The 27835-nt window shown below is 37.1% G+C and overlaps 1 protein-coding gene across 2 annotated transcripts; it reads right to left on the minus strand.

The window, feature by feature from the left end:
• Nucleotides 1–4505: 4505 nt before the first annotated feature.
• Nucleotides 4506–27835, minus strand: spsb1 (splA/ryanodine receptor domain and SOCS box containing 1). 2 transcript variants are annotated; one of them, XM_056449706.1, is made up of 4 exons: nt 27680–27835; nt 12416–12453; nt 9915–10790; nt 4506–4939 (listed from the first exon to the last, which is right to left on the minus strand). In XM_056449706.1, exons 3-4 carry the CDS (start codon nt 10606–10608, stop codon nt 4812–4814), a joined length of 822 nt encoding a protein of 273 aa, XP_056305681.1. In that variant the 5' UTR covers nt 10609–10790; nt 12416–12453; nt 27680–27835; the 3' UTR covers nt 4506–4811. The 2 variants fall into 2 exon arrangements, with proteins under 2 accessions (XP_056305681.1, XP_056305680.1); XM_056449705.1 differs by lacking the exon at nt 12416–12453.

Here is a 27835-nt window from a genome sequence, read left to right on the forward strand (position 1 = left end):
TGACTGTTTTTGTTTACAGGAACTTTGATGTGGAGGCTGAAGTATGAGCAGCAGCGCTATCCTGCTGAAAAATTTGCCCTCTCCTGTGGTTTGTAATGTAATGAGCAGCACAAGTGTCTTGATACCTCAGGCTGTTGATGTTGCCATCTACTTTGCAGATCTCTTGCTAAACTAAACGTAAAGCCAAACCATGAGTTATTCCTTCTCCAAACTTGATTGATTTCTTTGGGAATCTTGGGTCTATACGAGTTCCAATACGTCTTCTGCAGTATTTGTGATGATTAGGATGCAGTTAGCAGATCGGAGAAAAATAAATAAATATATTTTACCAAATGATCAACTAGAAGTCAAGTTATTATAATTTGCTTTTACAATTTGGATCGACGGCAAGACTTTTGTCAGGTAGTGTAGGTTTATGCATATATCAGCCATATATTTAAATAAATACAAATTTAAAAAGGCAAGTTATGAGATGCTTTGGTCATTAATAGCGTCAGAAGTAACTATAGATTTAGCATGTGCATATAAACTGATCATCCTTTGACTATCTTGTGGCATCGTGGCCAAGGCAAACTAAAAATAAATGCAAATTATGTCATAAAATCTCATGATCATGATTTTTTAAATAAACAAGGTGACCCAAACACAAAATGAATGTTTCCATTGCAATTTTCAGAAATATTCAGTGAACTAGGCATTTACATAAAGCATTTAGCAGCTGAAGGGTAATGGAATATTCCCGAAAATTGCCTCCTTTAGAGTTAATATACAACTGTGTGAATTTACTTTGGGCTTTTCTGATCATTCAGTTTAGTATTGCAAAGTGGCAACAACTCTTCCCTCAAAGAATTCAAGAAAGTTGTCAGTGTGTAAATGCGAACTAATCACCTCATGATGCATCCAGTCAACTGAAACCTCTTAAAATGGCAGGCCCAAAAAGTAGCCAGGCCTGACAAAGCTAAAAATTGATATGCAACAGGTACTCTACAAGCACATGCTGATACAGCAAACGCAGAATCACAAGTTTCTTAAAACATGACTTCAATTCATCACAGCAAAGTCCACTGAACCTCCTGAACTTGCAACAGTTCCTCTACAGATAACAAAATTTCTACAGTCGTGAGCCAACTTGGACTCACTTTGCTCATAAAAAGCATACACAGAAACTCCCAGCCTTCACCATTTTGAAAATATTACAGGCAGGAATTTGCCGTTCCAGACACCCAAACAGCACAGTGTTCCAGCCAAGCTGCATACTTGAGATGAGTGACCTCATGCTGAAGATCCAGTGCTCTGTGTATGCAAACACATGGCCGTGACAACCGGCCAGTCAGGATGACAGCCATATAAAAAAAATAAAATAAAATCCTCCATTACACACAGCAGCTCATTTGCTTTGGGCTCGACCTTAGCTGAAGATCTCCAACCTAAAACTGTCAGGAGGAGATGTTTGCCCGAAACAAATTTTTTCTTGTTCTGGTCTCGCTACAGAGTTGTTATGTCTACAGATAAAGTTTCCAGTATTTATGCTGGAGAATGAATAAAACACACATTGACATCAACAAAAGTTATTGAAGCGCTGTTCTTTCAAGCAGAGGAACAAAGGCACCACTTGTTTGTACGGTGACTGTGTATCAACAAAATTTAATTTCAATTTAGCCTCTGGTGTTTGAATGTTTCTGTTTCCTCCCTGATAATGCACGTGTCCTAATTGATTTTTTGCATAAAATCTATTTGAACAGTTTGTACCATGTTGAGGCTAAAAACATCAGATCAGCAACTTCTCAATGAGTATGAAAAAGTTTTGAATACCATTTTTTTTTATCCTTTAAATGGGGTATTTAAAAAAAAAACAAAAAAAAAAAACGTGTTTTTGCGCTATATAAATTATTCTACTGTTTGATTTGTGTACAGTAACATAACTAATGTCTTTTGTCTCCGGATAAGATTATCCACATACATATGGTACACTGTACTTGCATACGGCGATATATACTTTATACCAGATCTCATACTTGACTGTTCACATTTTAAAAACTATATTTCTCCATTGACATTTTTTTTACATTTATTAATTTAGCAGACACGTTTATCCAAAGCTTTAAGAGTTCACACTTAGCTGATGATTGATTATAAAAGCGTGTTTGGACTGCTGTCCTGGGAGAGAGCCCCGAGCTCATAAGATCCGAGCCCAGGGCTCCCTCCCGTTTGCAGGGCGAGAGGGGAGTTTGAGCTCAAGTAGGTCTCAAGAATTTCCCTGCTATTAAATGACATACTTGGGAGTGCTACAGAGAGAGATATACATACATTTAAAAAAAAAAAAATAAATAATAATAATAATAATAATAATAATAATAAAATAAATAAAATAAAATAAAAAAGGATTAAAATATCCCTTAAATTTAAAAGTATCTAACGTGCCTCTAAGCATAAAGGATTTGTAATGATTCAATCCATTACCAAACACTTTGTATTTTTTAGAATTAATCTCTTCCAGGTCAGTATGAGGGTTTAAACTTAGGTATCGTCTTAATGTAATGAAATAGGGAAATATGAAAATCAATTTTATTATTTACTCATTTTAACAGCACCACATTTTAAAACTAGAAGCACTGGATTCTGTCATTTGTCTATGTCTTCCAAAAAAAAAAAATAAAAAATAAAAAGTGCCCTAAAATACTGATGACTCTGCACTGCAGACATTGCTGTCTAATTAAATCCTACCAGAATGAGAACATCCCCACCCCAATATAAAATTTGCAACAGGCAACACATTCAGAAAATGTACTTTAATGTATTTTAAACAATACAGTTAAACTCAGAATTATTAGCCCCCCTGAATTATTAGCATGCTTCGTTTTTTCCCCAATTTGTTTAATGGAGTGAAGATTCTCAACACATTTCTAAACATAAGTTAACTCATTTCCAATAAGTGATTTATTTTATCTCTGCCGTGACAGTAAATAATATTTTACTAGATATTTTTCAAGAAACTTCTGTACAGCTTAAAGTGACATTTAAAAGGCTTAACTAGGTTAATTAGGTTAACTAGGCAGGTTAGGTTAATTAGGAAAGCTATTGTATAACAACGGTTTGTTTTGTAGACTATCGAAAAATAAATAGCTTAGAGGCTAATAATTTTTTTACCTTAAAATAGGTTTAATAAAAAATTAGAAACAGCTTTTATTCCAGCCAAAATAAAACAAAGACTTTTTCCCAGAAGAAAAAAAATATATTATCAGACATAGACATGCTGTGAAATCTTGCTCCGTTTAAAAAAAAAAAAAAAAAGGGGGGGGGGGGGGGGGGGGGGGGCTAGTAATTCTGACCAGCTGTGCAGGTATTCTGTTTTAAAAAATGTTATACAAGCAAATAAAAACAAAACCAAAAAAAATATTAATTATAATAAACTTTATTAGATAGTTACCAATATTATCTACATCACTTAATACAAAGAGAATGATGGTCTCCAGGCAGAAAGGGTTTAAAAACGGGCAACCAAACTATCCCCCTCATGCTTAGCAAAATGGCTGCCAAACATGAACTACATTAACACATCTAAAAAGACTAGAATAGGGAGGGGAAAAAATAAAATAAAAACACAACAGAAAAACAAATAGCAATTTGAAATCTTACCTTCTCAGCATCAAGACTTAAGAAACAGAGCATCAACATTTGCCCGCGTTTTATGCATTAACTCATAGACAAGGCACCACACAGCAGTGTCACTACTCCATTCCTGCTTCTCAAATCACCAACAGGATAAAACGGTCCTCAAAAGATAAAAACTAATTGCGAATGTGGGTGTTCACAGGATTTAGGGGCCATTACACAAAGCAAGCTGTACAACCTCTTAATTGATCAATGTATGCTACATGGGTTCACAGTGATGACATCTTTCATTCATTATAAAAAGGATTCAAATCATGGCTCTCTCCTAATGTATCAGTATCATGAGCCAGGCACTTTCTGATATTGCAGTGTGAATAGAAGAGAGGGACCCGTTGAGTGGTTTTAAAAAGCTAGCATAACACACTAGCTGTGGCCGTTTCCATGAAGGTTAGCCTCTCAACTCCCCCCTCTCACAGACGTCAACGACTGTTTTTCCAGGCCAGACGGTCAGACTTACAGCTAAAACCAGGCTATTTTTAACCTCCCAAGAGTGTGCAGGGGAGACGTCGCTTTCCATTGAATATGTCGTCCACTAGCTAAAATGCTAACCGCTGCTACTGATCTGAAGTTGACTCAGCTACTATAGTATACTGACTGCAATGGGATAATTTTTAAAAGCGCTTAATAAAAAAATGAATTTCAACTTAAACTTGTTGGTGTTAAGTTTAAAGGTCTTGAGATGGAATTTGTTTTGCATTGCCCACAGAGTTGCCTTGTGGACCCACAAGTTAATGACATGATACAAGAAAGCTTAAGGTATGCCAATATCTCATTAAAAAGGGGGATGGAGTGATAAAAAAAAAATAATAATAAAATAAATAAATCATAAGGAAAAAGGTCTTTAACAGCTGAAGATTTACTAAGCCATGATTAGAGAGGAGAAGGGTTCTTGTTTTCGTATCTGCCACAGGATTTTGGCCTAAGCCTCCAGTTGGATTTCCAGTATGAGTTAAGCAAGAGACGAATCCATGCTTGATCCTGAAAGCATCAAGCATGAGGTGTCCTTGGTTGGATTTGTAAAAACAGTTTTGTTGGTATAGAGAACTACGATGAAACAGGCTTGCCAGAAAGATTATTAATCCCAGAGAGAAACCGAGGCGGTCGCTATGCCTTGAATGCTTGTAAAGGCACTACTATCATCATTGGTAGAGTAGATAGTTCTTCAGGGAGGCTGGTAAGGGAAGTCCATGGATTTCACTCAGTCGTTCTCTTCCCAATGCTACTCGCACAGAGCGCCTACAGAGGTCCATTAACGGCAGAGGTTCAGCTACAGGGAGACAAAAACAAGACAGAAATTTATTAAAAATAATAGCTCGCAAAATGACAAATTTGTAGAGCTGGGCACAGGCTTTTTTTTTTTTTTCTGTCAGCACGTTTTAGCTAGGCATGGGCCACTAAGATTCTAACAGCATGAAAAGATGGGATAAAAATAAAAAAAAAATCACAGTATTGGGATTACTGCTCTAAAATATGTTCCTTTATAAATATCTGGGTAAAAAAAATAATAATAAAATAAAACTTTACCCGTAGAACACATGTTATTTTGGGACATTAAAAATGTCAGGCTAAACAATAAAATCATAGACTTCTGCGGTCTTTAGTTTCTAAAACACAGATTTCTTTACAATTTAAAATGGCATTTTTGAATAGCTTTTCTGCTGGAGATACAGTATAGCATAAAGTTTTAGCGGTTTTAAAACCTTGACTTTTCCAAACTGCAGTAAACCTTAAACTGTTATCGTCCCATGCCTGTTTTAGCGATCACATTCTGATATCCTTGTTTAAACGAAACAGACATGGTGCACGCAATCGCACAAGTGTTAAGAGTGATTCAAGTCCATTGTGGTTGGGCATATGATCAATACACATTTGCACGTGGTAATAAGATGACACTACGTATTTTGGGTATTTCAACCTTTACTTTACTGTAGCAGTAGAGTAAACAACGGTGACTCAAAGACCAACTTAATGGTCTTTCTTATTTGACAAGGCATACTGCTATGACTGGGCAATTAATAGAAATGAAAATGTCACAGAAAAGCTGCAAGCTTTCATGACAGTAGGCATTCATGGATTTCTAAGTTGCAGTATGTCCACTAGGGCTGTGCAATATTAAAGAAAAATGTTATAGCATTATCTTGCCATTGCATATTTTATAAAAGGTAATATGTAAATACATTTTTTGTTTAACAAATGAAGGTTTCGTTTTAGGGAAAAGAAAAAAAATAAATAAATAAAAAGTATCACTAAAACTTCTGAAAGCGAACAGCCATGTTGTACAGTTGCAGAAAAATTAGACAAAAAAAAATAAAAATTAAGAATCTAATACAGATATTAGACAAGTATAGCAACAGTTATTTGTACTTTTGTACAAAATATCTCAAAAATAAATAAAAATAATAAACAACAACAACAACATTGCTATGGGTATTTCAAATACAAATTTGCAACGATTCGATAATGTCAATATATTGAGCAGTCCTAAATGCAAGACTATATCTGCGTCCCAAGTGGCACACTAAACACTATGCACTTACGCACTCAACAGCAAAGTACATGTATGTGGCGTCATCCCAACTGGAACACTTTTTCCTTGAAGCAGAAGTTTCCCTAATGACTTTTGACGGTAGCCAAATAAGTGAATTAAATGACCAAAGTACCAAATAATACCTGCCATGAGTATAACCGCATTCACAATCAGGAGGCGCTATAAAACACTTTCATAGGAGAATTTTGCGTTCACAATCCAAAATAAATAATCCAACTTGAGTGCCCGAAAGCTCCGCCCTTTCTGCTACATGAGTAAAGCTATGACTGTTGAGTGCATGAAGTGTCCATTCCACACTTCTGTTTACAGATTGAATAAGTGCATCATTCCAGGTATTTGAAGTGCACTCATTTTTAGTTCAGCGTGAACACTACTTGCATCATTTATTCTACAAAATGGCATAGAAAAGTGCTTCAATATGAGATTTGGGACGCACCTATTGTTAAGAGAACTGAACAGACGTTAGAGACTGATGTCCACAAATGCACAAGGCAAAAAGATGAAAATATTTTTACACATTTTTATGAACTACAACTTACTGCATGCGAACAAGATATCAGCTGACAATGATTGAATAAAGATTGATCCATCGGAGTAGAATCTGTGGCCAAAATAAAAACCATCACACAGTGTGCACCTGGCCTAAGTATCACAAGTTTCCCCACAGGTCCTCTTTAGCCCAGCCATTTAACAGACTCAACTACTTTGGATTTCGGAATGGTTTCCACACAGCACCACCTGCTCGGATGTTGAGATTACTTCATAAATGCACACTTCTGCAAACGAGACACTGGGGAAACCAAACAGAGTGATGTAAGGGATAAATAACTGTGCAATTATACCTCTGCTGACTGAGAGCATGACAAGGAATACATTAAAGCGCTGACACAAGGCAGACACAATAGGAAGGCAAGACCTTGGAGTCAAAGGCTGAATAATTCTCTGGCTACCTTTCTCTTACACGTAGACGGGATGAGTTTTCCAAAAAAAAAAAAAAGGAACACCTGCATCCCGGATTGATGCACTGAGCCTGCTGCTTCAACACTTCTCAAAGTCAGACCTTCATTATATACAGCTACACATGGCTCACTCAGGAAACAGTGATTCAATCATCTGATGACATGCAAAGAATCAAGGTGATAAAGCATGTATTCCTATAGACAGGACCTCATTAGCGGCTCAGAGACTGTTTCCACAGAGTAAGGTGGGTTACAGCTGTCACAGAAAAGCCCAGACATGAGTAAAGTCTGGCCCTCACCTGCATCCTTTCATTATACGACCACAGAGTGATATCACAAGAATGCCCTTCAAAACGGACGCATTACAGCATGTTGAGTTGAGGAAATGAGTCAGATTTGCAGACACGCACATAAATGGCAGAAACTTAACGTAACCTCGAGATTGAACAATTTGAGGTTAAACATTTCATGCTAGCTAGTTCCCATTTGTATGATTGGCCAATTTTTTAAATCCTTGACATTTTCCACTCTCAGAGAAGAGGAAAAAAAAAAACTGAACGAAAAACTTGTGCAGTAGCAGTCTACCCATGTGTAGTTTTAAATGTCAGTGCTAGATAATGCAGCAACAAATCAATTGAAGTTCATTAAACTCAATGATTCCATCCCGAATAAAAAGAAACGGTTACTATGCAAGTAAATGAGACAGACAATATATTCCTCAGTCTAATCAGTTTGTGCAAGAAGCCAAACATTTACAATTTTATTATTACCTTTAACCCACAGCTTCAGAATACAGCAAATGCAAAATTATGGGGTGTGTGGGTAAAAAACTCATGAGCAGCTACAGTTCCATTGTGCTATACCTGGAAGCTGCTACCAATACAAAAAAAAAGTCATCTTGTGTGCGAGTTTGCACTCATCATGAACACTCCAGACCATTTGCCAAGGCTGTAAATTGTATATATAAAAAAAAATAAATAAATAAAATTAAAAAAAAAACATCGTAAATAACGCTTAGTTTCTTCCATACACCAATTATGTATGTCCTCAACGAGTCAATTTTCAGCCAAGTTTTAATAAAAAAAAAAAAAAAAAAAAAAAAAAAAAAAAAACTTTAATTTAAAATGCATCCAATTCAGGAAACAATTGATTTGATTCCAATGCTAATGGGGACACACTGTACCTGCGTTGTCTACCCATCCGAAAATATTCATCCAACACATTTAAATGGATAACATGAAAGCAGCACAGTGAAGGGACCCCAAACAATTAGGGCTGGATCGATATACAATGCCATCGTCGATGGCTGATAGACATCACGATGCTGAGCCGGCATAGCGATCCCCCATCCCAAACCTGCTCGCTTGGGCTCAGTTTACATTAATACGTCCTAGTTTTAAAATGCCACTTTAGAACAAAAACAATCCACAACCACATCCGTTCACACTATACCGATGAAAACACATCACGTGACTACACAAACACACACGTTCGTCTGAGCTCCAGGCTGTGCTTTGAGCACAAAACCCCAGAGAGCAGTGCACTTCAGACAGTCTATCAAGGATGTACCACTGGATTACGTCCCACTATTAGTTGTTAAACGTGATATTTAACTCTTCTGTCTTTTGAATCTATCCGGTAACGTGTCACAGAGTCATTACACGGCTTCAATCTTTCGCTTTCATGCTTGTGTAATTTTAGCGAAAATCTCAGATACTGTTGGTTGGTTCCTGTTGGTTGTGCACCTTTTTTACCAACCCATTTTGTCAACATGACACAAATCACTCTGCCTATTCATACCAGAGTCCCGAGGGAAAAAGTGATTGACAGTTGGTAATTTGTGCGCAACTTTATTTATGATTTGGTTATAGGTAAAACAAAGACCATGCCGGTCAGATAGTTGAACCGGTAGGCTACAAATAATTGTTATGAATCATTCATAAATAATTCACCACCGCCTATGACGATGATGTCATAGTCCATCGCGATGTTTCACATTAGACATCGTACGATGCCAAATTGGTCGACATCACCCAACCCTACTGAAAATCTCTTATAAACTCAATTAAACCATCTTGCACTACCAACTAAAATTTAGTAACTTAAGATATGAGTGCGCTTAAAATATTTAAAACTAACAAGTTTAAAATGTTACACAGGTAAAAGAATTTGCTTAAGATGCAATAGACCCTTTTCACATTTCCGGTTTTCTCAGTAGCTGAAGTCGTCATAGTTGAGAACTCAAAAGCGCAGCGAATGGGAGAAAACAAATAAGTTTACAATCTTATTTGCCGAAACAATAAGTTCCACAATGTTAAAGACTTTCAAAAAAAAAGGAGAAAAAAAAAATTGTGAGGCAGCCAGAGGAGAGAATAACGTCAAATTTACTTAGTCCCACAGACGCTGTATTAAGGATGCAAGATGCTTATGACCGTTAAAAGAGACATAACAGGCTTATGAAAAGGGTCCATAAGGAAAGAGCAGATTAAAGCAGCCAGCTTAATGATTAGCTTTCAAGACGTGTGCAAGATAATGAATGATGTCACGGTTGCTATCAGGTAAACAGAGCTGGCGTCACATAATTAATGGAGAAGTAACAAAGCCCTTCATAGACACACTATCTCCAACCACTTTCAATGTTTAACAACCACCTCGTTTTTCAAAAGACTACTAGATTCGTCACTCACCAACAGATACAGATCACACAAACGCAAAAAAAAAAAGGTGATACTTACGATCAAGTCCATTGATGTAGCGGATTCGGATTTCACAGTGTCCCCACACAGCGCTCACTACAGGGTATAGCTTCTTTCCTTTGAGTCCTCTAAAAGCAACCCCTAAATATTGTCCGTCAACGATAAAACTTAAAGTCCCCTCATCCATGTCCAAGACCACCAAAAAGGAGTCTGGCACAATAAAGGTCTCATCAGGCTCAAGAAAAGCTGGATATGTCCTACTGGGCTGGTTTTTACCATCATGATAAAGTTTGTTCCGTCCCAGGTCCCAGCCCCAGGACTCACTATTGTTTCCTACAAGTGCAGTGTATCCTACTGAATGCAATGGGGCTTCACCTGTCGCCACTCCAACAACAGCATGAGTGCCCCGCTGGCGCATTGCCCAGCTGATCTCCCAAACATGCAGTCCCCGTGTGTATCCCACTCGGCCCCGGATAGCATCTGTACTCTGTGCTACGGGGTGCCTGTGAAATATGAGTTTATTGTCCTCTTTAACAAAGATGTTGAGCGATCGGTCATCGTTGTTCCACGAGTGTTGAACTTGAATGTCTTGTGAGGCTGATGGCATGTCTAACAACATATCCAGGCGGGATGGTTTGGTGTAATCCAGGGCCTGCAGCTCTAGCTTGAGGGGCCGAAACGCCGGGTCCCGCATGTCCACCGTCTTTATGCCTCCCGGAACCTTCTGCCCCATGCTCTGGGTGGTCTTGTTAGCACCTCAATCCACCTCTTGACACAAAATTAAGCAAATGACAGACTAAGAGAGGAGTCCGGGTCCACTCCTTCACCTATGCCCCTCCAGTAGGAAAGAGGCCAATGTCTTTATGCCAATGGTTGCTGGGAAACCAGGTCAGACCGGCAGCTAGCTGAGCACACCTGGGAAGATTAAAGACACCACAAAGAGGCATACAGTTAATGACTGGGATACATTTTTTTCCAATGGTCAGCATGCAATGCAAATAATAATACTTCTAATTCACAACCCACAGTTCAGAACACAGGTGTCCCGCGGATGATTACATAATTTTTTTTAATCCTAAATTTGGACCAATCACCGAGCGATCACCCCTCGCAGCATTTAAAATCACATAAGCATTTAGGCTTTCCTGTAAAATATAAATGATGAAAATTGTGCAGTTATGTGGGATGTGGTGGGTTTTATTAAAAGCTATTGTCACTGCTTGTTTAGCCTGCATTAATGCATTCAGTGAAAGCTACACAAATAATCATTAAAAGATTGGGATCTCAACACCCACGCAACAAACTATAAATGGTGATCTGCGCGTTTAATAATCTTTCGAAATCGCTGCATTCAAATCTGAAAATGCAAAGAAAAAAAAAGAAAGATTCAGTCTTTAGTCTGAGTTAGTTATGAAGTTACAAATTAAACAGAAGCACTGAGAAGTTTATAGTTTAGATATAACAAATGATGTTTAGGGTAGAGATTTAAAAAAAAAAAAACCTGTCACATGCATTTAACGGCGCTCAAAAATGAAAGTTGTAGGCAGCAATTACATTAACCAATAGGTGCAGACAACCAGCCAATCAAATGTGGCACTGAATAATAGTTTCATGAGTGAATAACTGAATCATTTATTGATAATGACTAATAAAACGGGTTTAACAGATTATAATGTTATTTATACATTGAGCCATCAGCAACATTTGCTGGACAATTTAGATGACTACTAACATTAAAATGAAATTACCAGAACATAACATGCTAAGGGCATGTGTCCATTGAGATGTTTGTGCACTCGAAAATACCAGCACTCCCAAAACTGCTCAATTGGGAGCCCATCTACAGGACTGCATTTAACTCATTGTCCAAAAAAAATAAAATGTAGTCTGTGCTTTGTGAAACAGATGTTTAAACATCATACTGCCATGCTTTTAAAAAATAAATAAATAAAAAAAAAAAAAAAAAAAAAAAAACACACGACAAAACGTTTAAAAATGCCACAATTTATCTTTAGCTTGATTGAAAGACTTACCAAAGTGTGACATCCCCCAATTTTTTTAAAACCAAACCTATATTGATAAGCATAAACAAATAATTCTATAAATGAAAGATCGTATGAATTTGATAAGTTACTAAAAATTATTTAAATACTACTAGTTCTAAAACTGATAAAATAAGCAGTTTCATTAAGCAAATCAGGGATAAATTTAAAATAGGATACAAAATTAAAATGTATTAATAAAACCAAATACTCAATAGATAAAATGTCAAAAAAATACCAAAAGAAGTTCGTGTTAATACAAGTTGCACATTTGATCCTCTTGATTCAGTCTGCACTTAAGACACTTCAGCAAAATAAATAAATCCACTCACAGACTGCAGTTGACTGTTCACACCACAGCAGCTGTATTATTTTGTCAGTTGCATGCTTAATGCCTCACTTGTATGCGTTACAATAAGGTTTATTGGTCCTCAGCTCTTTTCAGAGTTCCATTACATCACATGACAAGGCAGAGGAGAAATAAAAATCGAGCCTCACCACAACCACCCGACTCCTGTAGACTGCTTCACAATGCCCTTTAAAAATAGGAAACATGGGTGGGAAAAGTAAAAAAAAAAAAAAAAAAAAAAAAAAAAAAAAAAAAAAAAAAAAGGCCATTTCCTCTTTCAAGCTTGTCTAGTCTGAAGATAACAGGAAGAGTAATAAAGTCCAGCTTCAAGAATATAAATAATTAAAAATAAATATATAAAGCTGGAGCTGAACGGTTTTCAGTAAAAACAAAAAACAAAAAAAAAAAAAAACAAAAAAAAATTGGGCCAGCAATATTCCACCAGACAGGGTCAGTGGCAAAAGAGGCTAGTAGAAGTAGTAAAAAAAAAAAATTTTTTATCATTAGACATGCTTAGAGAGACTAGACATACCAGCGCAGTGTGTGAAATCCCCACCCGGAGTCCTGGTTTCTAATGCAATTCCTGCCTTACTGAATTACATCACTGGTAAATGTAATATTCAGCAATTAGGGCAGTCTGCTACAAACATTATATAATATATATATAAGAGATATATATATATATATATTCCAAAAACAAAGTCAAGAGTTCTTTCTGTACAGTACATAAATGACTAGATCTGCTATTGGAAAGCAGCGTTTCATAAAGAGCTGCTGAAGGGCCCCAAGGGTAATTGAATTGTAGACAAGAGTTCATTGAGGAGCATCTTAGCCTTTTCTCTGATACAAGTAAACAACCTTTGAAACGGGTCACGCCTCTCCGCCGCTGGCCTACCCAAGGCAGAGGAACACCAAGAAGTGGGTGGCAAGTTTGTGAATGCCAAACAATAGTCTTCAATGGTTGTCCAACCTTTAGAAACTAGGAAACATGTTAATTTGCACACTCGCTATACAGGGAGCAATTAAGATCCATGGCAAAGCACCAACACACACCAACAGCCATTTATAGACTTGTTAAAATCTAGCAACAATTTTAAAATGAGAAGTTACATTATTGCATGCTCAAGTGGAGGCGATTGCATGATCGTCTGCACAGCTTGCATTGGTTTTTTGATTGAGATGTGTCTACGCGATGGAGTTGAAACAATTACTTTTTTTCTCCCATTCTTATTTTTGGTGTTTACGAGAAGTGGCTTTGGAGACCCCCTTCAGCATAAAGCTGATTGAAATGCAGCTGGGAGTTCTGGGGGATTTGTTGGGGCTAAGGAAAAAAGTGGCGGGGTTTTCCTTTTCACATTTAACAAATCAAGGATTTCTGAAGCCGGTAGTTACAGGAATTCTGTTACAGGAACCAGCCACCAGGCCCAGTTTCTCAAGAACTTATTTCCCCCAGACCATGTTACTAGTTGAATTAATACTGCCAGGAATAATCAAGTTACGCAAGTAGGCCAGCAGTTCATGGTGTCATGCTTTTATTCTTTCTTTTCGGCTTAGTTCCTTTATCATTCACGGGTTGCCACAGCGGAATGAACCACCAACTTATCCAGCATAAGCTTTACACAGTGAATGCCCATTCCAACTGCAACCAATCACTAGGAAACACCCACACACAACAGCCAAATTAGCTTACCCAATTCACCTAAAGACCATGGAGAAACCAGAACACCCAGAGGTCATGAATGCTGCCAACACCAAATCTGTCTAACAACACTTTGAAAGGTATGGTTGAAAATAGTGCCATTTACTCAACCTTCACTTGTTTAAAACCCGTTTAATAAAACAAAACAGGTTTTTAAATCATGCTGATTGCTGGGACATAGACATCCATATTCTTTTTTTCTCTCCGACCATGGAAGTCGATGGGTTCCTTCAACCAGCATCTCTCAAAATATCTTTTGTGTTCGAGGTCTTCGGTTCTGCTAGACTCAACCCTGCTCTGTAACAGGAGATCATTTAGTTCCCACAAAGAGAGTTCCTAGAATAAAATGGCTTCAAGTTTTTGGTTTCAGGCTGCAATTTGTTTGATTGGATTGTTTCAATCATTAAAAACAGCAACATTTAATGAGGTCACATTATGACAGTTAAGTTAAATGTGCCAGCTTAGTGAACTTAATGAGTACAGTGACAGATTTCTCACTTTTATAAAATCAATACTAAAATCAATTCAAATCGCTACTGGTTGACACTCACGCCAGATGACTTTTTCCTCCTCAAAATGTGCAAAAAGTATTAGCAAAATGACGGACGCCACTCTGAAACGGGGACATTATCTTCAACAGGTTTTAATTACGAAACTGAGGCATCTGACAGGCAGCTGTGATTGAGGGGCAAAGCAGGACCGAGAAAGTAGATGACGACAAATCATGGTGTCAATCCAAATGTCACACAGAAGCTCTATTCATTGGTCCAACAGGATTTATATTAATTTTTTATTTTTTTTTAAAAAGACAACAGACAAATGGCACTTTAACCCAACATAAAGAAATGCACAGACAGCACACTTGAGACATTTAAATTAAAACAAAAAAATAAAATGTATCCTCAGATAACCTGTGCTTCATATTATTTACACTACACAAACCAGTACAAAGGCTGCATCTGAAGTGGGTACACCAAGACAACAGTTAAAAAGGCAGAAATAATTTTTTTAATATCAAACAATGTAGGACCAGAAACAGAGGATAACACGCTGTTCTTGACATACAAGAAACTGTTGTGATCACGAGGATCAGGGTTCGAGTTCAGTCTGGGTCATGTCACAAACCCAGTACCCCTCTCTCGCTCGCTCTCCTCTTCAGGCCAACCCTCTATACTTCAAAAATTAAAAAATAAAATGTTTAAATAAATCATACACACATATAAAAAAAAAATAATAAAAAAAAACATTAAATTGAATCTCCTCCAAATACCAGAGGGTTCTCACACAAAACTCTAAATAACCAATGACACCCAGGAAATCCCCATAGCTGTTGATGAACACATAAGTCTAAACTGCATTCATCAATGCAGCATGACTAATAATTACATGACTATGGAATCAACTTACAGAAAGAGTCATTTCAAATACTCCACTGAAGTTATGGAGTAGAGTAAAACCATGTTTACTATATTTCATGTGCAGCATTCTAAATTCCACATGCTGAAGGTTTACCAACAACTGGCTTTACTGACAAAATGTGCATAAAGGAAGAACACCAACAATTACTGTCGCAATGCACATTTAAAATTAACGTTTTAGCACATTTCTATAAAAACAGGTTTTTTAAAAAGGTGCCATTAATGATCTGCCAAAATGCCAGCCATTAGCATAATAGTTTTGAAAACACAGACCCTTGCTTGCCGTCCAGCGACACCTCTTGAAATCACGAACACACACCTTAAAAAGATGACCGTAGACAACCACTAGATCATGTCCTTCGCCAGTTAGAAAACGTTATAGTACTTCAGAATACTACAATTCTGAATGATTTGGCAACAAATTTTAATTTGATGAACATATAGTCTTATGACTCACCCAGAATATAAAATACATTTAGATAAAATTTACTTTAATACTATTAGAATGTAAAGAGACTTTCCACCAGCACAACAAAAATGTTACTGAAGACAATCACCTACTTCACCTTTAAAATGTTTTAAAAGTTGACATCAATTGACTAAGGTAAATTTTTTTTTTTGCAATATTATAGGTCCAACTTGTCAATTAAACTGCATATGAGATAATGGAGTTACACAAGCTTAATTACTTAAACACTGCTAACAATTATGGCTTCAAAACGACTGCTCGAATATCTCCTTTTTGGAAGAACAGGTTTTTAGAGATATGAGCAACAGTGAGAATGCTTTCGTGTCATTATATAAGTCTAAGGACAAGCACATAAGCTTTGATTTGTATTGAAAGGTCTTTATGCTGACACTCCCTTCATGATCCTGGACTCACCCTGGATTCAAGTAATCAAATTGTTCAGTTGTTTGACAGGGTTCTGTGGGCTGGCAGCTGTAGCACAGCAGTTATGAGAGAACAGCAGCTCACTTACCCAGTACTCACCCACTAGACTTGTTTAACAGCTCTAGGCAGAGGCACAGCAGGTGCCATCATGATAGTGACAAACTGTTTCATTGTCTAACAGAAAATGACAACACCCCTCCACAAATACACTGTTAAGGATTTTCTATAAATGCAGTATTCAACTGTAATATGAACTGTATTTTACTGTAGGACAGTTGTGCAGTGTTACTGTATTTAAGTTGCATTGTGAAAATGACTTACAGTAAAGATACACAATTCTGTAAATACATATACAGCAAATAAAATGGTGCTATAAAATGTAAAACGCAGTATTTTTGCTGTAAATAATCTACTGGCAAACTGCTGCCAGTAAGTTACAGTAGATTCTACGAGAAAATGTTAACAGCATATATACCATGAAGCAATCTGAAAAACAGGTCTATGTAGACCAAAAGTTATGCAGCATCTGCCTTTATGACTGTAAGAGTGGCCTCCTGTCTAATAGTTCTGTGTTCCCCACTTAAAACAGCAAGTCAGTATGTTGGAAATTAACTACTCCAAAGGAATAAATATTACATGACAAATATATACCACTGTATTTTACTGTAGGACAGTTGTGCAGTGTTACTGTATTTAAGTTGCATTGTGAAAATGACTTCCAGTAAAGATACACAATTCTGTAAATACATATACAAATATATACCACAGAGAGCACCCCCCCCCCCCCATCTAACACTAAAAGGTTCAACGAAAAATACATTTCCACAATCCACACCCTTATGTAGTTCCTTAACTCTGACTCATGTCGAACATGAAATAACTGACTTTTTAGGTTCACTCAATGAAGGTAAAAGGGGGTTGGTGTAGATTTGGACCACAATGATTATAAAAGGAGGATTATTGGCTTGCTTTTATATACACCATTCTCAACCGGTATAAAAATATTTATTTCTGATGCTAGTCAGTACACTTTAAAGTCAGAGGTGACAAGTATATTAAGCCCTACACACTGTGGAATTTCAGCCTCAATTTGGTCATCTGAGACAAATCTGGGAAATCCTAAGCTAAAATCTCTGATCATTGGTTTTACATTACACCACAGGGAAATGTCAAAACAAATTTTTCCATCTTGGTTTTATTATTGAGGCACGCTGTGCACAAAATTGCAGCTACAGATTGTTTATGTTTGCTGTGACGTATCATTTCAGAATGCGGGATAGTGAAAGTGTCACTGATGGATGACGTCAAACCCCACGTGAGTTCTTACATGTTTGGTTTGTCTTCATTTTCGTCCAGTCTAACATTATGACAGCTGAGATCTTACTGTGCGACGCTATAACCGTGAGATTTTTATGGTCTGAATTAATCGATACCAAACAATGAAACATTACTGATTTACATTTTTAAACATCATAAGTTGGTAAAGTTGAAGGATTATAAATCCTTTGTGCTCTTCAGAACCGAGTCCACCTAACTGGAAAAATGTACATTACAAGAAAGAAAAAAAAAAAAAAAAAAGGTAACAGCCCAGGAGAGAAACTTAATGCAAGAATGGTGAAACACTGCACACAACGGAGGCAAAACTAACGACACTACATATGAAGATTAAATGTCAAACTATTAAACTCATAAAGGACTGCACTGAACATGCTCATGACAAACTGAATTGGATGACTTCTGAAATCTCAAAACATGAATTCACGCCCCCTCAACTGCACCAGTTATCAGACATGAAACTACACAGAACTAAAAATAGACTCAGAACAGCTCAGCATCCCTTAATTTACAGTAACGGCTGTGTGTCAAGGCCTGTTGTGCTGTTAGGCTAATGAGTTCTTACCAAATTAGCAAAGTTACGTAATCAAATTAAACGCTCCGTGTAATAAAGCCAATGCAACAACAGATCATGCAGTTTACAACACATCAATGATGCTCGTTTAATGAAAATACTGTGGGGGTTAGGTTGCCAAGCAGCCTCAAGGAAAGTTAAGACAATTTAAATATTAGGGGTGCAACGATACACCAAAATGCACGATTCTGTTCGGTTCACGGTTTGAGCCACAGTTCGGTTTCTGTTTGCTGTGGGGTTAGGCTTGATGTCATCTTAACAGCAATGCTAAGGAACAATAGATTGACTTAACTAAAAGTTTCTTTATTAACTTTGCCATCACATTTTTAGTACAGTCAGGATACCAGAGTAAACAACAAAAATTAAATCTCTCCAATATTGACTAGTCAGAAAAAAAAAAAAAAAGAAAAGAAAAAAAAAACTAATTCTCTTTAGTGCAGCCATCTTAAGTAAACTAAAATAAAATAAATAACTGCAGTGTAGACTAGTGAAAGATAAACAGGCTTGTCCTCGAAGCACATTTGAAATATTCAATTAAGTTTCAAGATCTTCTTCAAAAACACCTTAATGTCCATATTCTCATGCGAGAGGCTTGATCTCTGTGCAGACACAGACATGGTGATGCTCATTTTTGATTATTTAAGTTTTTATTTAGATAGATAGGTTTCAGTTTATATTAATGAAAAATATATACATGTGTTTGTAAAGTGTTTTTTACATGGCATATTCACCAGTAAAATACATTGCAGTTTTGTCTGAAACTAATGTTGCTGTTGTAGCCGTATACAGGTTGTATTTTTGCCTCCCGTTCTCTCTCTTTTTCTTTCCTCCCTCACTTTCTCTACACCATTTCTGTAGGTCCGCTTTCGTGACAGCTGATTGGTCAGAAGACTGATCTACCATCATTGGGCAACATGGCGCGGGGATTTAAAAAGGACATCAGGAAAAGGGGAGGAGACCGCTTTTTCCTTTGATCTTGTTTTTAGTGCATTTTGCTGACATGATTATGATTTCCGTTGTTTTTGCTTAGCTTTCGTTTGGGCAAAATTATTTAGCATTACTTTTGCCCACTTTGAGAAATTGTGCATTTTTATTTCGATTGATTGGTTTATAACTTTTTGGCTCAACTCTTTCCTGTCATATTGAGCTATACTTCACTTTTTTCTCAGAGTCAGGTGGATAGGGAAGATGTCGTACGACTTCCATTTTGCAAACATGTAGAATATGTATTGTTAAAGACATCAGGTAAGAGGTGAATGTCATCTTGGTATTTATTTTATTCTACAGTTCAGTATTAACCTTATTCTTCAATGCGGAAGTGCGCGCGTTTTTGCGATTGTTTTAGAACTTCCAATTCAGTTGCCTATGGGAGAAATGACTAGGAATAATAAACGGCAAAAAACGGTCAAACTACTTACTCTACAAACAAGTGTTTGCATTAGAATACAGACAAAAGTAGAATAATATAATAAAAAAATATCAGTTTGCAACACCAAGCAGCGAAACGAGCTGTTTTTAACGTTTAAAAATGAATGGAAGTGAATGAGACCGGAAGTTGAGCTAAAATGATTCAAATGGCTGCTCCCACTCGTACGTGGAGAATAAGGTCAATAGGGAAGACTTTTCTTTTCATCATGTTTCTAGCAAGGTAATGGGTTATTCAATAGTTAGAATTGTTTCGTTAATTTTTTTCTTTTGTGCGACTTCACTTTCGGCCCCTTACTCGAGTTTTACAGATTTTTGCTTGATACTTCGTTTGAATTTGCTACTTCATTATATTCTTTATTATTGTAAATATTTCTCTTTTTTGTATATATTTGGCCATTATTCTGGTTTTACTTTTGTACATTAAAGGGAACATAGTTTACCTCTTTTTTATGATTTAATATTAATATTATGGTTCTTCCAAGTGTGTCAGTTTAGGTTCAGTTCAAAACACAATTCAGATTTTTTTATTATAATGTGTTAAAAAGTGTCATGTTGGGGGCGTGTCCACAGTTCGCTGATTTATGGGTGTGTTGCTTCACATGTAAATTAGTTTCGGCTTCCCGCCAACGTAACAAGGGGGCGGGGTCATGAGCTCACCTGCTCTGCGTTTGCAACAGTCTGACAGGCAGACGGAGAAGGAAAGAGACTCTGTACGACTCTGACACAGACCAAGCAGAGAGTACAAAATCACTTGTGTCTTGGTACAGTTTTACAGCCAACTGTGTGCTAGTTTCAAGTGCCGAGCTTGTACACAGAAACTAATAACCACGCACACTGAATTAACTTTGACTGAGGCACCGGATGCGCCGATCGAAGCCGCGACACGGCACACCAGACACTCTCTGTGGCGCGGCAGAAGCATGAAGTGTCCCGAATCGTCGCGCCACGCATTTTTGAATTCTAAACATAGTTTTCTGCAGCGGTCCGCGGCGCCCAGCCGTCGACTTGTGTACCCTGATAGAAACTTATGCTTAGAATTCTAAAACGCATGCTAGTTTAGATCACAGGGAGCTTCTGGGATTGCGAGAAATGCAAACGGCTGAAGTATAAGGTAGACTCAATGAGAAGTACACATGTTAGCAAACCTACCTAAAGATACAACCAATAATTCCAATTAGAGCGATAATGTGGAGAATATTGCTCTTGTGTTGAGCCCAATGAGCCTTGCATCTAAAAATAGAGCTAGCGTGTTCCTTTAGTGATATTGCTTCGACTCACGCTGAAAATGGAGGACGTGAATCAACAAACTGAGGATATGATTACGTGCCTGTCAATCAATATTGGTGGGCGGGGGGACCGCTCTCCTACGTCAGGTAGCGGTCGATTTGAAAACCGCTTCAATTGGTCCACCGTTTATGTTGTTAAATTGAAAAAAAAAAAAAGCACTGGGTGTGCTTATATCACCCCAATATGACAGTCTATACACCATACATGCACATATGTCTGTCCAAACAGCTTAAAAAGTAGATTTTTTTACCATAGGTGCCCATTAAATCACTTTTGTTGGCAGTTCTTTTGTCAGTGTCTTTTGCTTACACCGTCACATTGTGAAATTACAACACTTTCTAAATGTTATTCCTTATAAGCAAGTTTCGTGAAACAGTTCCGACAGATAGTGTGCGCTTTGCTACAACACAAACTCCATTCCTGTACTCCACTGGAAAACAAAAATGTTCCCACATAGGTGACTCAAATGTGTCTGGGGGATCTGCAATCTCAACACTATGCGAAGCAGCCATCCTGTGTATACAACAGTAACCCAGTGAGATCGCGCACTCAAGTCATGCACTTGGAAAATACTAACTTTAGAATATAATATTTAGAACAAAAGCTCAACATTACTAATACAATTTATTCAAATGTGTTAAAATAATAATGTTTAAATAGGTTCGTCAACCTCAACAATGAGCAGCAGGGGGCGTGAGAGTACCGCAGTACGCCACGAGAGTTTTACGATACGTATCGTGGTTGGTGTATCGTGAAACTTTTTTGTAATATCGTTACACACCTATTAAATATGTACTTTAATGTGAATGTATGGTGTAATCTATTGATTCACTACCATTTGCAAATACTTTGTAGCCTGTATATTTAGACATTAACATGCCACACACTGATTTTTCAACTTGTATATTCACTAGGGAAGTAGTGATCCTCACCAAGAGACATATCTACAGCATAGGTCTCAAAACTCAATTCCTGGAGGACCACAGCTCTGCACAGTTTTGCTCCAACCCTAATCCAACACAGCTACATCAACTAAGCAAGGTGTTCAGGACTACTAGAGACTATTAAGCAGGTGTGAGTTGGAGGTGGTTGGAGAAACTATGCAAAGCTGCGGCCCTCCAGGAATTGAGTTTGAGACCAATGATCTACAGCGGGGGTGTCAAACTCAGTTCCTGGAAGCCACAGCCCTGCATATTTTAGTTGTAACCCTGCCTTAACACACCTAGGTATCAAACTAGACTGAAGGACTCAATTAATTGGATCAGGTGTGTTTAAGTAGGGTTGGAACTAAACTGTGTAGAGCTTCAGCCCTTCAGGAATCAAATTTGAGACCATTGAGCTACAGGGAAGTTACCTAGTTGTATGATTGAAGTTTCAGAAACAAAGATCAGAGCAGCTAAAGTGACAATCTTGCATAACTTTAGCTTTAATCCCAGCAGAAATAGCCACCAATTGACCTCTGAGGGTATCAGGTCAAACAAAGTTTTAAAAGTTTGAACTGCACAAACAACATTGACATTAATGATGCACAAAAGGTGATAATGTCCTAACTGACATGTTTAAAGCACATGGCAAAATTGAAAAGCTACACATTAACAAATGTTGAACAACTGCGAACACAGTACTGGATCTTGTGTTCTTATAGTTGTTTAAATAATTTACTACAATGCAGTATTCTTATGAATATTTATATTCAAAAGAACAGCAATTTACTCAAATCTTTTGTAAGTTCTTAAATTAGAGAATGTGTACATGTTGGTCTATCTGTCTTTGTATAAATCATTTAAAATTGATTGTACAAATTCAAAGTATTATTAAATTTACGATTTCTTCAATAAAAAAAATAAATAAAATAAATAATAAAATTAAATTTATAAGGATAAATTTAAACATGTTGCTAAACAAAAGTTTAAGTAACGTTGTAATTTTTTAAAAATATTTCATAGACCAACATGTATTATAGAAATGCATACTACATACATCTCCATAAGAAAAATGAAAACATGAATGCTACAAACAAATATTTCATAGTGTGTCGCTAAGAACCATGAGCAAAAAACAATAACGAGTTAAATAATTTAATCTCTTAAAATATAGAAATCTAGGCCATTCCATGTTGTCCCAAGCCAGACAAACACTGTGACTGGGTAGGAGAGTAAATCAGAGTTTAATAAATTATAACACTGGCATTTCTGTAATCCAGGTCAGTTGTGTAGGATATCCTCTATTCAGAGTAGGGGGAGTTACCTGTTACACAAACCTACAACATCTGTGTTCAGTCTGGAGGATTCAGAAGACAATTAACAACCTCCCCAGACTAGAAAAATCTGCCGTACGGCTCCTACAAACACAAGAGGCAAGATTTATCTGCCTTAAACCAATCATCTGAAATCAAATGAATTTGAACACTTAACTAATGTCTTGTCTAGTTAATGGGTGTGGGTTGACTCAGAACCTTGATGAGAAACCCCTTAAAAACAAGCCAACTTCAACCACAGTTTCCACCAAAATATTTACTAAACTAAAGTTCAAGTTGCACCAATAAAGCGGTGGCAACATCATATTTGTAATGACAGGCAGCTTGATTATATAAGGGAGTGACATTATTTTTTGTTCTTTTAAATTAGAAAAATAGATTCAGTCCTGATTGCACCATGTTCAATGTTTTAGTAAGTTACTCCACAAACGTACACCTGTGACCTCATTCTGCATTACTCTGCTGCATCTGCATGTTGCTGCAGTTCCTTAATTAAAACTATAATATATAGTGCACTGGCACAAGTAACCCATGCTTGCACTCAAAGAAAGTCTTCCCATGCAAGGGAAATATTAAAAAGCGCATCTGAGCAGAAGACCAGTTTCCAGTATTAAAAACTTCTGTTCTTCAGGCATGGTTCTGTCTGTTCAAAGAGTTGTGTAATAAAAAGTTTCTTCTATGTGAACCCACACTATAGTGCTCGCAGTCTGGTTTTAACAACTGTTGAAGTGGCTGAAAGTTGTCCTGAGAGAAACATGGGTAAACAGTTTGGTTCTAGGACAACATTGATTAAATGTGCAAAATAAATAAACAATAAAAAAATAATAATACTGTCTGTCTGTCTAATATATATATATATATATATATATATATATATATATATATATATATATATATATATATATATATATATATATATATATATATATATATATATATATATATATATATATATATATATATATATATATATATATATACACACATACATACACACACACACACACCTCACACACACACGCATACACACACACACACACTTTTTGTATTGCTTTAAACTGTATAATTATTCAAGCACTGATTGAAATTGTGCCTAACAACTCCTCACTGTAAACCATGGCTCATGTTGAAAATAAATAAATAAAAGATTTTTTTTTTTTCTTAAGTAAATGGCTTCTTAGATCCTTTACAAACGAAAATAGTTCCATAAGAAACAAAACCACTAATGGTCCACTGAAGTGGAAAACTTGGAAAGGACTGGTTTGTTCAATTTCAGCTGAAATGGCATAATTGTAAATGGCAAGTAGTAGCCATTGAGCCAAAGCTGCAACTTACAACAGTCAATGACTTAGGTTTACATGGACACAAGAAATCGAATTATTTGCCTTTATCTGAATAAGACAATAATATGATTAAGTTGTTTAGATGAGTTGCTTTTTGTTCCTGAACGAAAGTGAAAAAGCCAAACTGTAAAGTCAACAAATTAAAAATTAAGCACCTAAAATTACATGGAACTCCAGAGGAAATGTGGCTAGAGTTGACGCAATGACGTTAATCAAATTATGTGCTATAACATGTAAAACAGGATCATAAAAGGAACATTAAAAAAGCAACTAATGTAAACACCTTAATCATTATGGTCTCATTCAGATTAAGGCAAATCATTTGATTACTGATATCCTTGTAAACAGTCATCATCTTATTCAGATTAAGGCAAATAATTCGATTACTGATGTCTATGTAAACGTAGTCAACGTAAAGTCCAACATTTTTTGCTGAATTTAAAATGGCCTGATAAGTTGAAGTGGACAGTGCTATCATGACAACTATTGATCCATAGTGGCGGAAATAAAATACAAATTGAGTGCTTGTATCTACTAGGCCTATGTGAAATTGCAAATGTTTCTGAACCATAGACTGTAAAATATATGGACGTAGCATCCGTGACGTCACCCATAGGTTTCTGAACACTGCAAAAGAAGCTACAAGTAGGCGCGGCCAACCGTCGCCATTTTGTTCGCGCGTCATCGCACGCACGGTGGGATACCAAACAAGGGCAAAAAGGCGGAGAGTGAGCGAAGCTACAGACACCTGCTGGCAATTTGCTTAGACCTGGCAGACAGACTTAAAGCTACGGTCACACCGGGCTTTGTGTGTGCGAAATTCTGTCGTGCGGCGCTGCGAAAAGGGGCGGGATTAAACAAGATGATTAGACATTTAAAAAAGCGAGCGATTGCTCCATGTTTTACATTTTTGCCCAGAGAGGTCGTGTTTTGATCCTCCATTGGTCTGACGCAGTCAAATGATGCGATTTCACAGGTCAGAGTTCACCAAGCTTGAACTTTGCACCGCAGCAACCTGCGAAACGTAACGCATGACCCCGCGTTTCCGGTCTGACGCATTCGCGTGCGTATGAATGGAAGTCTATGGGAGGAAAAGTCAAGTGTGACCGCACCTTTACTTTGGGAGAAACGCTTGATACTTCATTACCTGCGACTCGTTTGTGTTCTGACCACATGCTTGGCTGTACACTATATCAGTAAAGTGTTTAGACTTTTAAAAACACTGTAGTAATACAGTGAGCCACTAAGCATTGTTCTTATGACATTTTTCTACAGGAGGAAAACGCGAATTACTTCCAAACACTTCAATTATAGTCTTTGTTAGTAAATGCAAGACTATTGATGAACTCCAGCATAACACTGTATGATAACGCTTCAGATGACTGTTCTCGAGCCTACAGCTAATCAATCTGTCACATTCTGGAGTGCTTTACGGGTCTAAAGAAAAATATTAATGATAAATGATCTTAAATAAAACAAATACATTTATAGAGATGGTATACAAGTATATAACTTTACTCACATGGGAAACGAGGCCACATGAATGGTTTGTGAGCACAATTAAGTGCACACAGCATCCCAAATCATCTGATAATTTAAGAAATAATCACAAAAAGCAGCTGACTGTGTAAAGCCACATAAAACACAAAAATACGATGAATATGCTGAGATTAGTGGCTAATCTGCTGGATTCAGCTGAGGTGAAGTGACGGCGACCAGCGAGACCTAACTGTCACTCAAGTGGCCACGCCCTTAATTATGCAAACTTAATATAACCTAATATAAAGGAAATGGATGAGTTAAAAAAAAAAATTCACCCCCTCACAGTTGTCATGGAGGGTAATAATAGCTATATGACCCAAAATCGTTCTTTGTACCAGGCTGTAAACACCCTTTTTTCTGCAGTAAAGTTGGCCATTCTAACAGTGGGCTAAATTGCAATTTGCTCTATTATGGAGCCAGGACTAGCGGAATTTTGATGAATTGCAGTTTCAGTTGCTTCCGTATTGGCTTCCCGAGGGAGAGCGGGAGGCTGCCGCTTGTTCTGAACACAATGGCACATGGATAGCCTTAACTTATTAATGGTTACAAAAAAAAAAAAAAAACACACAATTTTGAGTTCAATAGTACTTTAAGATCACCAAGCAAGACAGATCAAAAACTGGTCTGGAATAACGTTTAAAATGGAACAGAGCGCCAGAGCGTTCCCTTCCCCTAAAAGCATTCTGTAGTCACTCTGCTCCCGCTCCGCTCCGGTTTTTACGTATCCCGCTCACTGGAGAGAAACCAGCCCGAAGAGATCCTGGTGCCAGTTAACACACAAACGGTGAATTTCAAAGGCCCAGGTAAAACTACATATAAAAATCTCACAACTTCCATTTACAGAAAATACACAACCTCTCCAGACAGAAAAAAATCCAAACACTATTCTACGAAACAGTGCAATGTTGCTATACTAAAGGTTAATACACTTTGAACGCCGATAAATCGGAAAACCGACCATAACTTTACCGTGACAAGTATAATGATTATATTTTTATATTCTCTTATTTACGTACAAATAACGTACACGAGCATCTAATCCAAATAGAAGCATCTAGCGCTCTAACACGTTAAAACGAAAGTAACCATCTTTCTAGCATTGTCTGGGCCAAACATCATTCAACGTTAACGTTACTGTCGTTAACTTAAACGGCTGCAGTTTAAGCACAATTTCCATGCAACTTAAAGCACCAAACTAACGTTAATTACTGCATTTAGCTACAGTGGTCACTAGCAACGCGACTAACGTTACCTGGCCTTTTACAGAGAGAATAAAAACGTAGCGTTAACCAAAGACAAACAAAATCACCTAACACGGTCTCAATGATGGTTTATTACGAACGCACAACGTGTAGACAACACATTTAGTTAAGGAATCAATGTAAACCCTATTATAAACACGGAAAGCAGTCGCTGTTTAGTAACGTTAGACGCATTAGCAAACGAGCGGCAAACTAGCATGTTTATATTGCATTTATATTTACACACGCATTTATGCTTCGGTTTGTTGAGTGAGCTAATCGGCAGAATGTTTACATTACAAAAGCTTAGCAAACGTGACTGCTTGCATGCGAACACACAGAAAAACAAAGCAAAAGACAAGTAAATGTTTAAAACCATAGTAATTTCAGGCGGTACCTGCAGCGAATACACGCCGGAAAACCAACCATAGGCAAAGGAGTGGAGCGAGAATGTTTCTTTCAGTCGGTATTCCCGTGCAAATCCATGGCTATATGTCCTCTCCGTGTCTGTTTTAGCATAGAGGCTTGTATTGAGTGAAATGATGGCTGCTAC

The sequence above is a fragment of the Danio aesculapii genome, chromosome 23 (genome assembly GCF_903798145.1).
Source record: "Danio aesculapii chromosome 23, fDanAes4.1, whole genome shotgun sequence".
NCBI lineage: Eukaryota > Metazoa > Chordata > Actinopteri > Cypriniformes > Danionidae > Danio > Danio aesculapii.

Coding starts and splice junctions, on each gene's coding strand:
- spsb1 (XM_056449705.1), bottom strand. CDS start 10,608: ATGGGGCAGAAGGTTCCGGGAGGCATAAAGACGGTGGACATGCGGGAC. Junction 4,940..9,914: donor CTACATCAATGGACTTGATC/GTAAGTATCACC, acceptor GTCTCCCTGTAG/CTGAACCTCTGCCGTTAATG.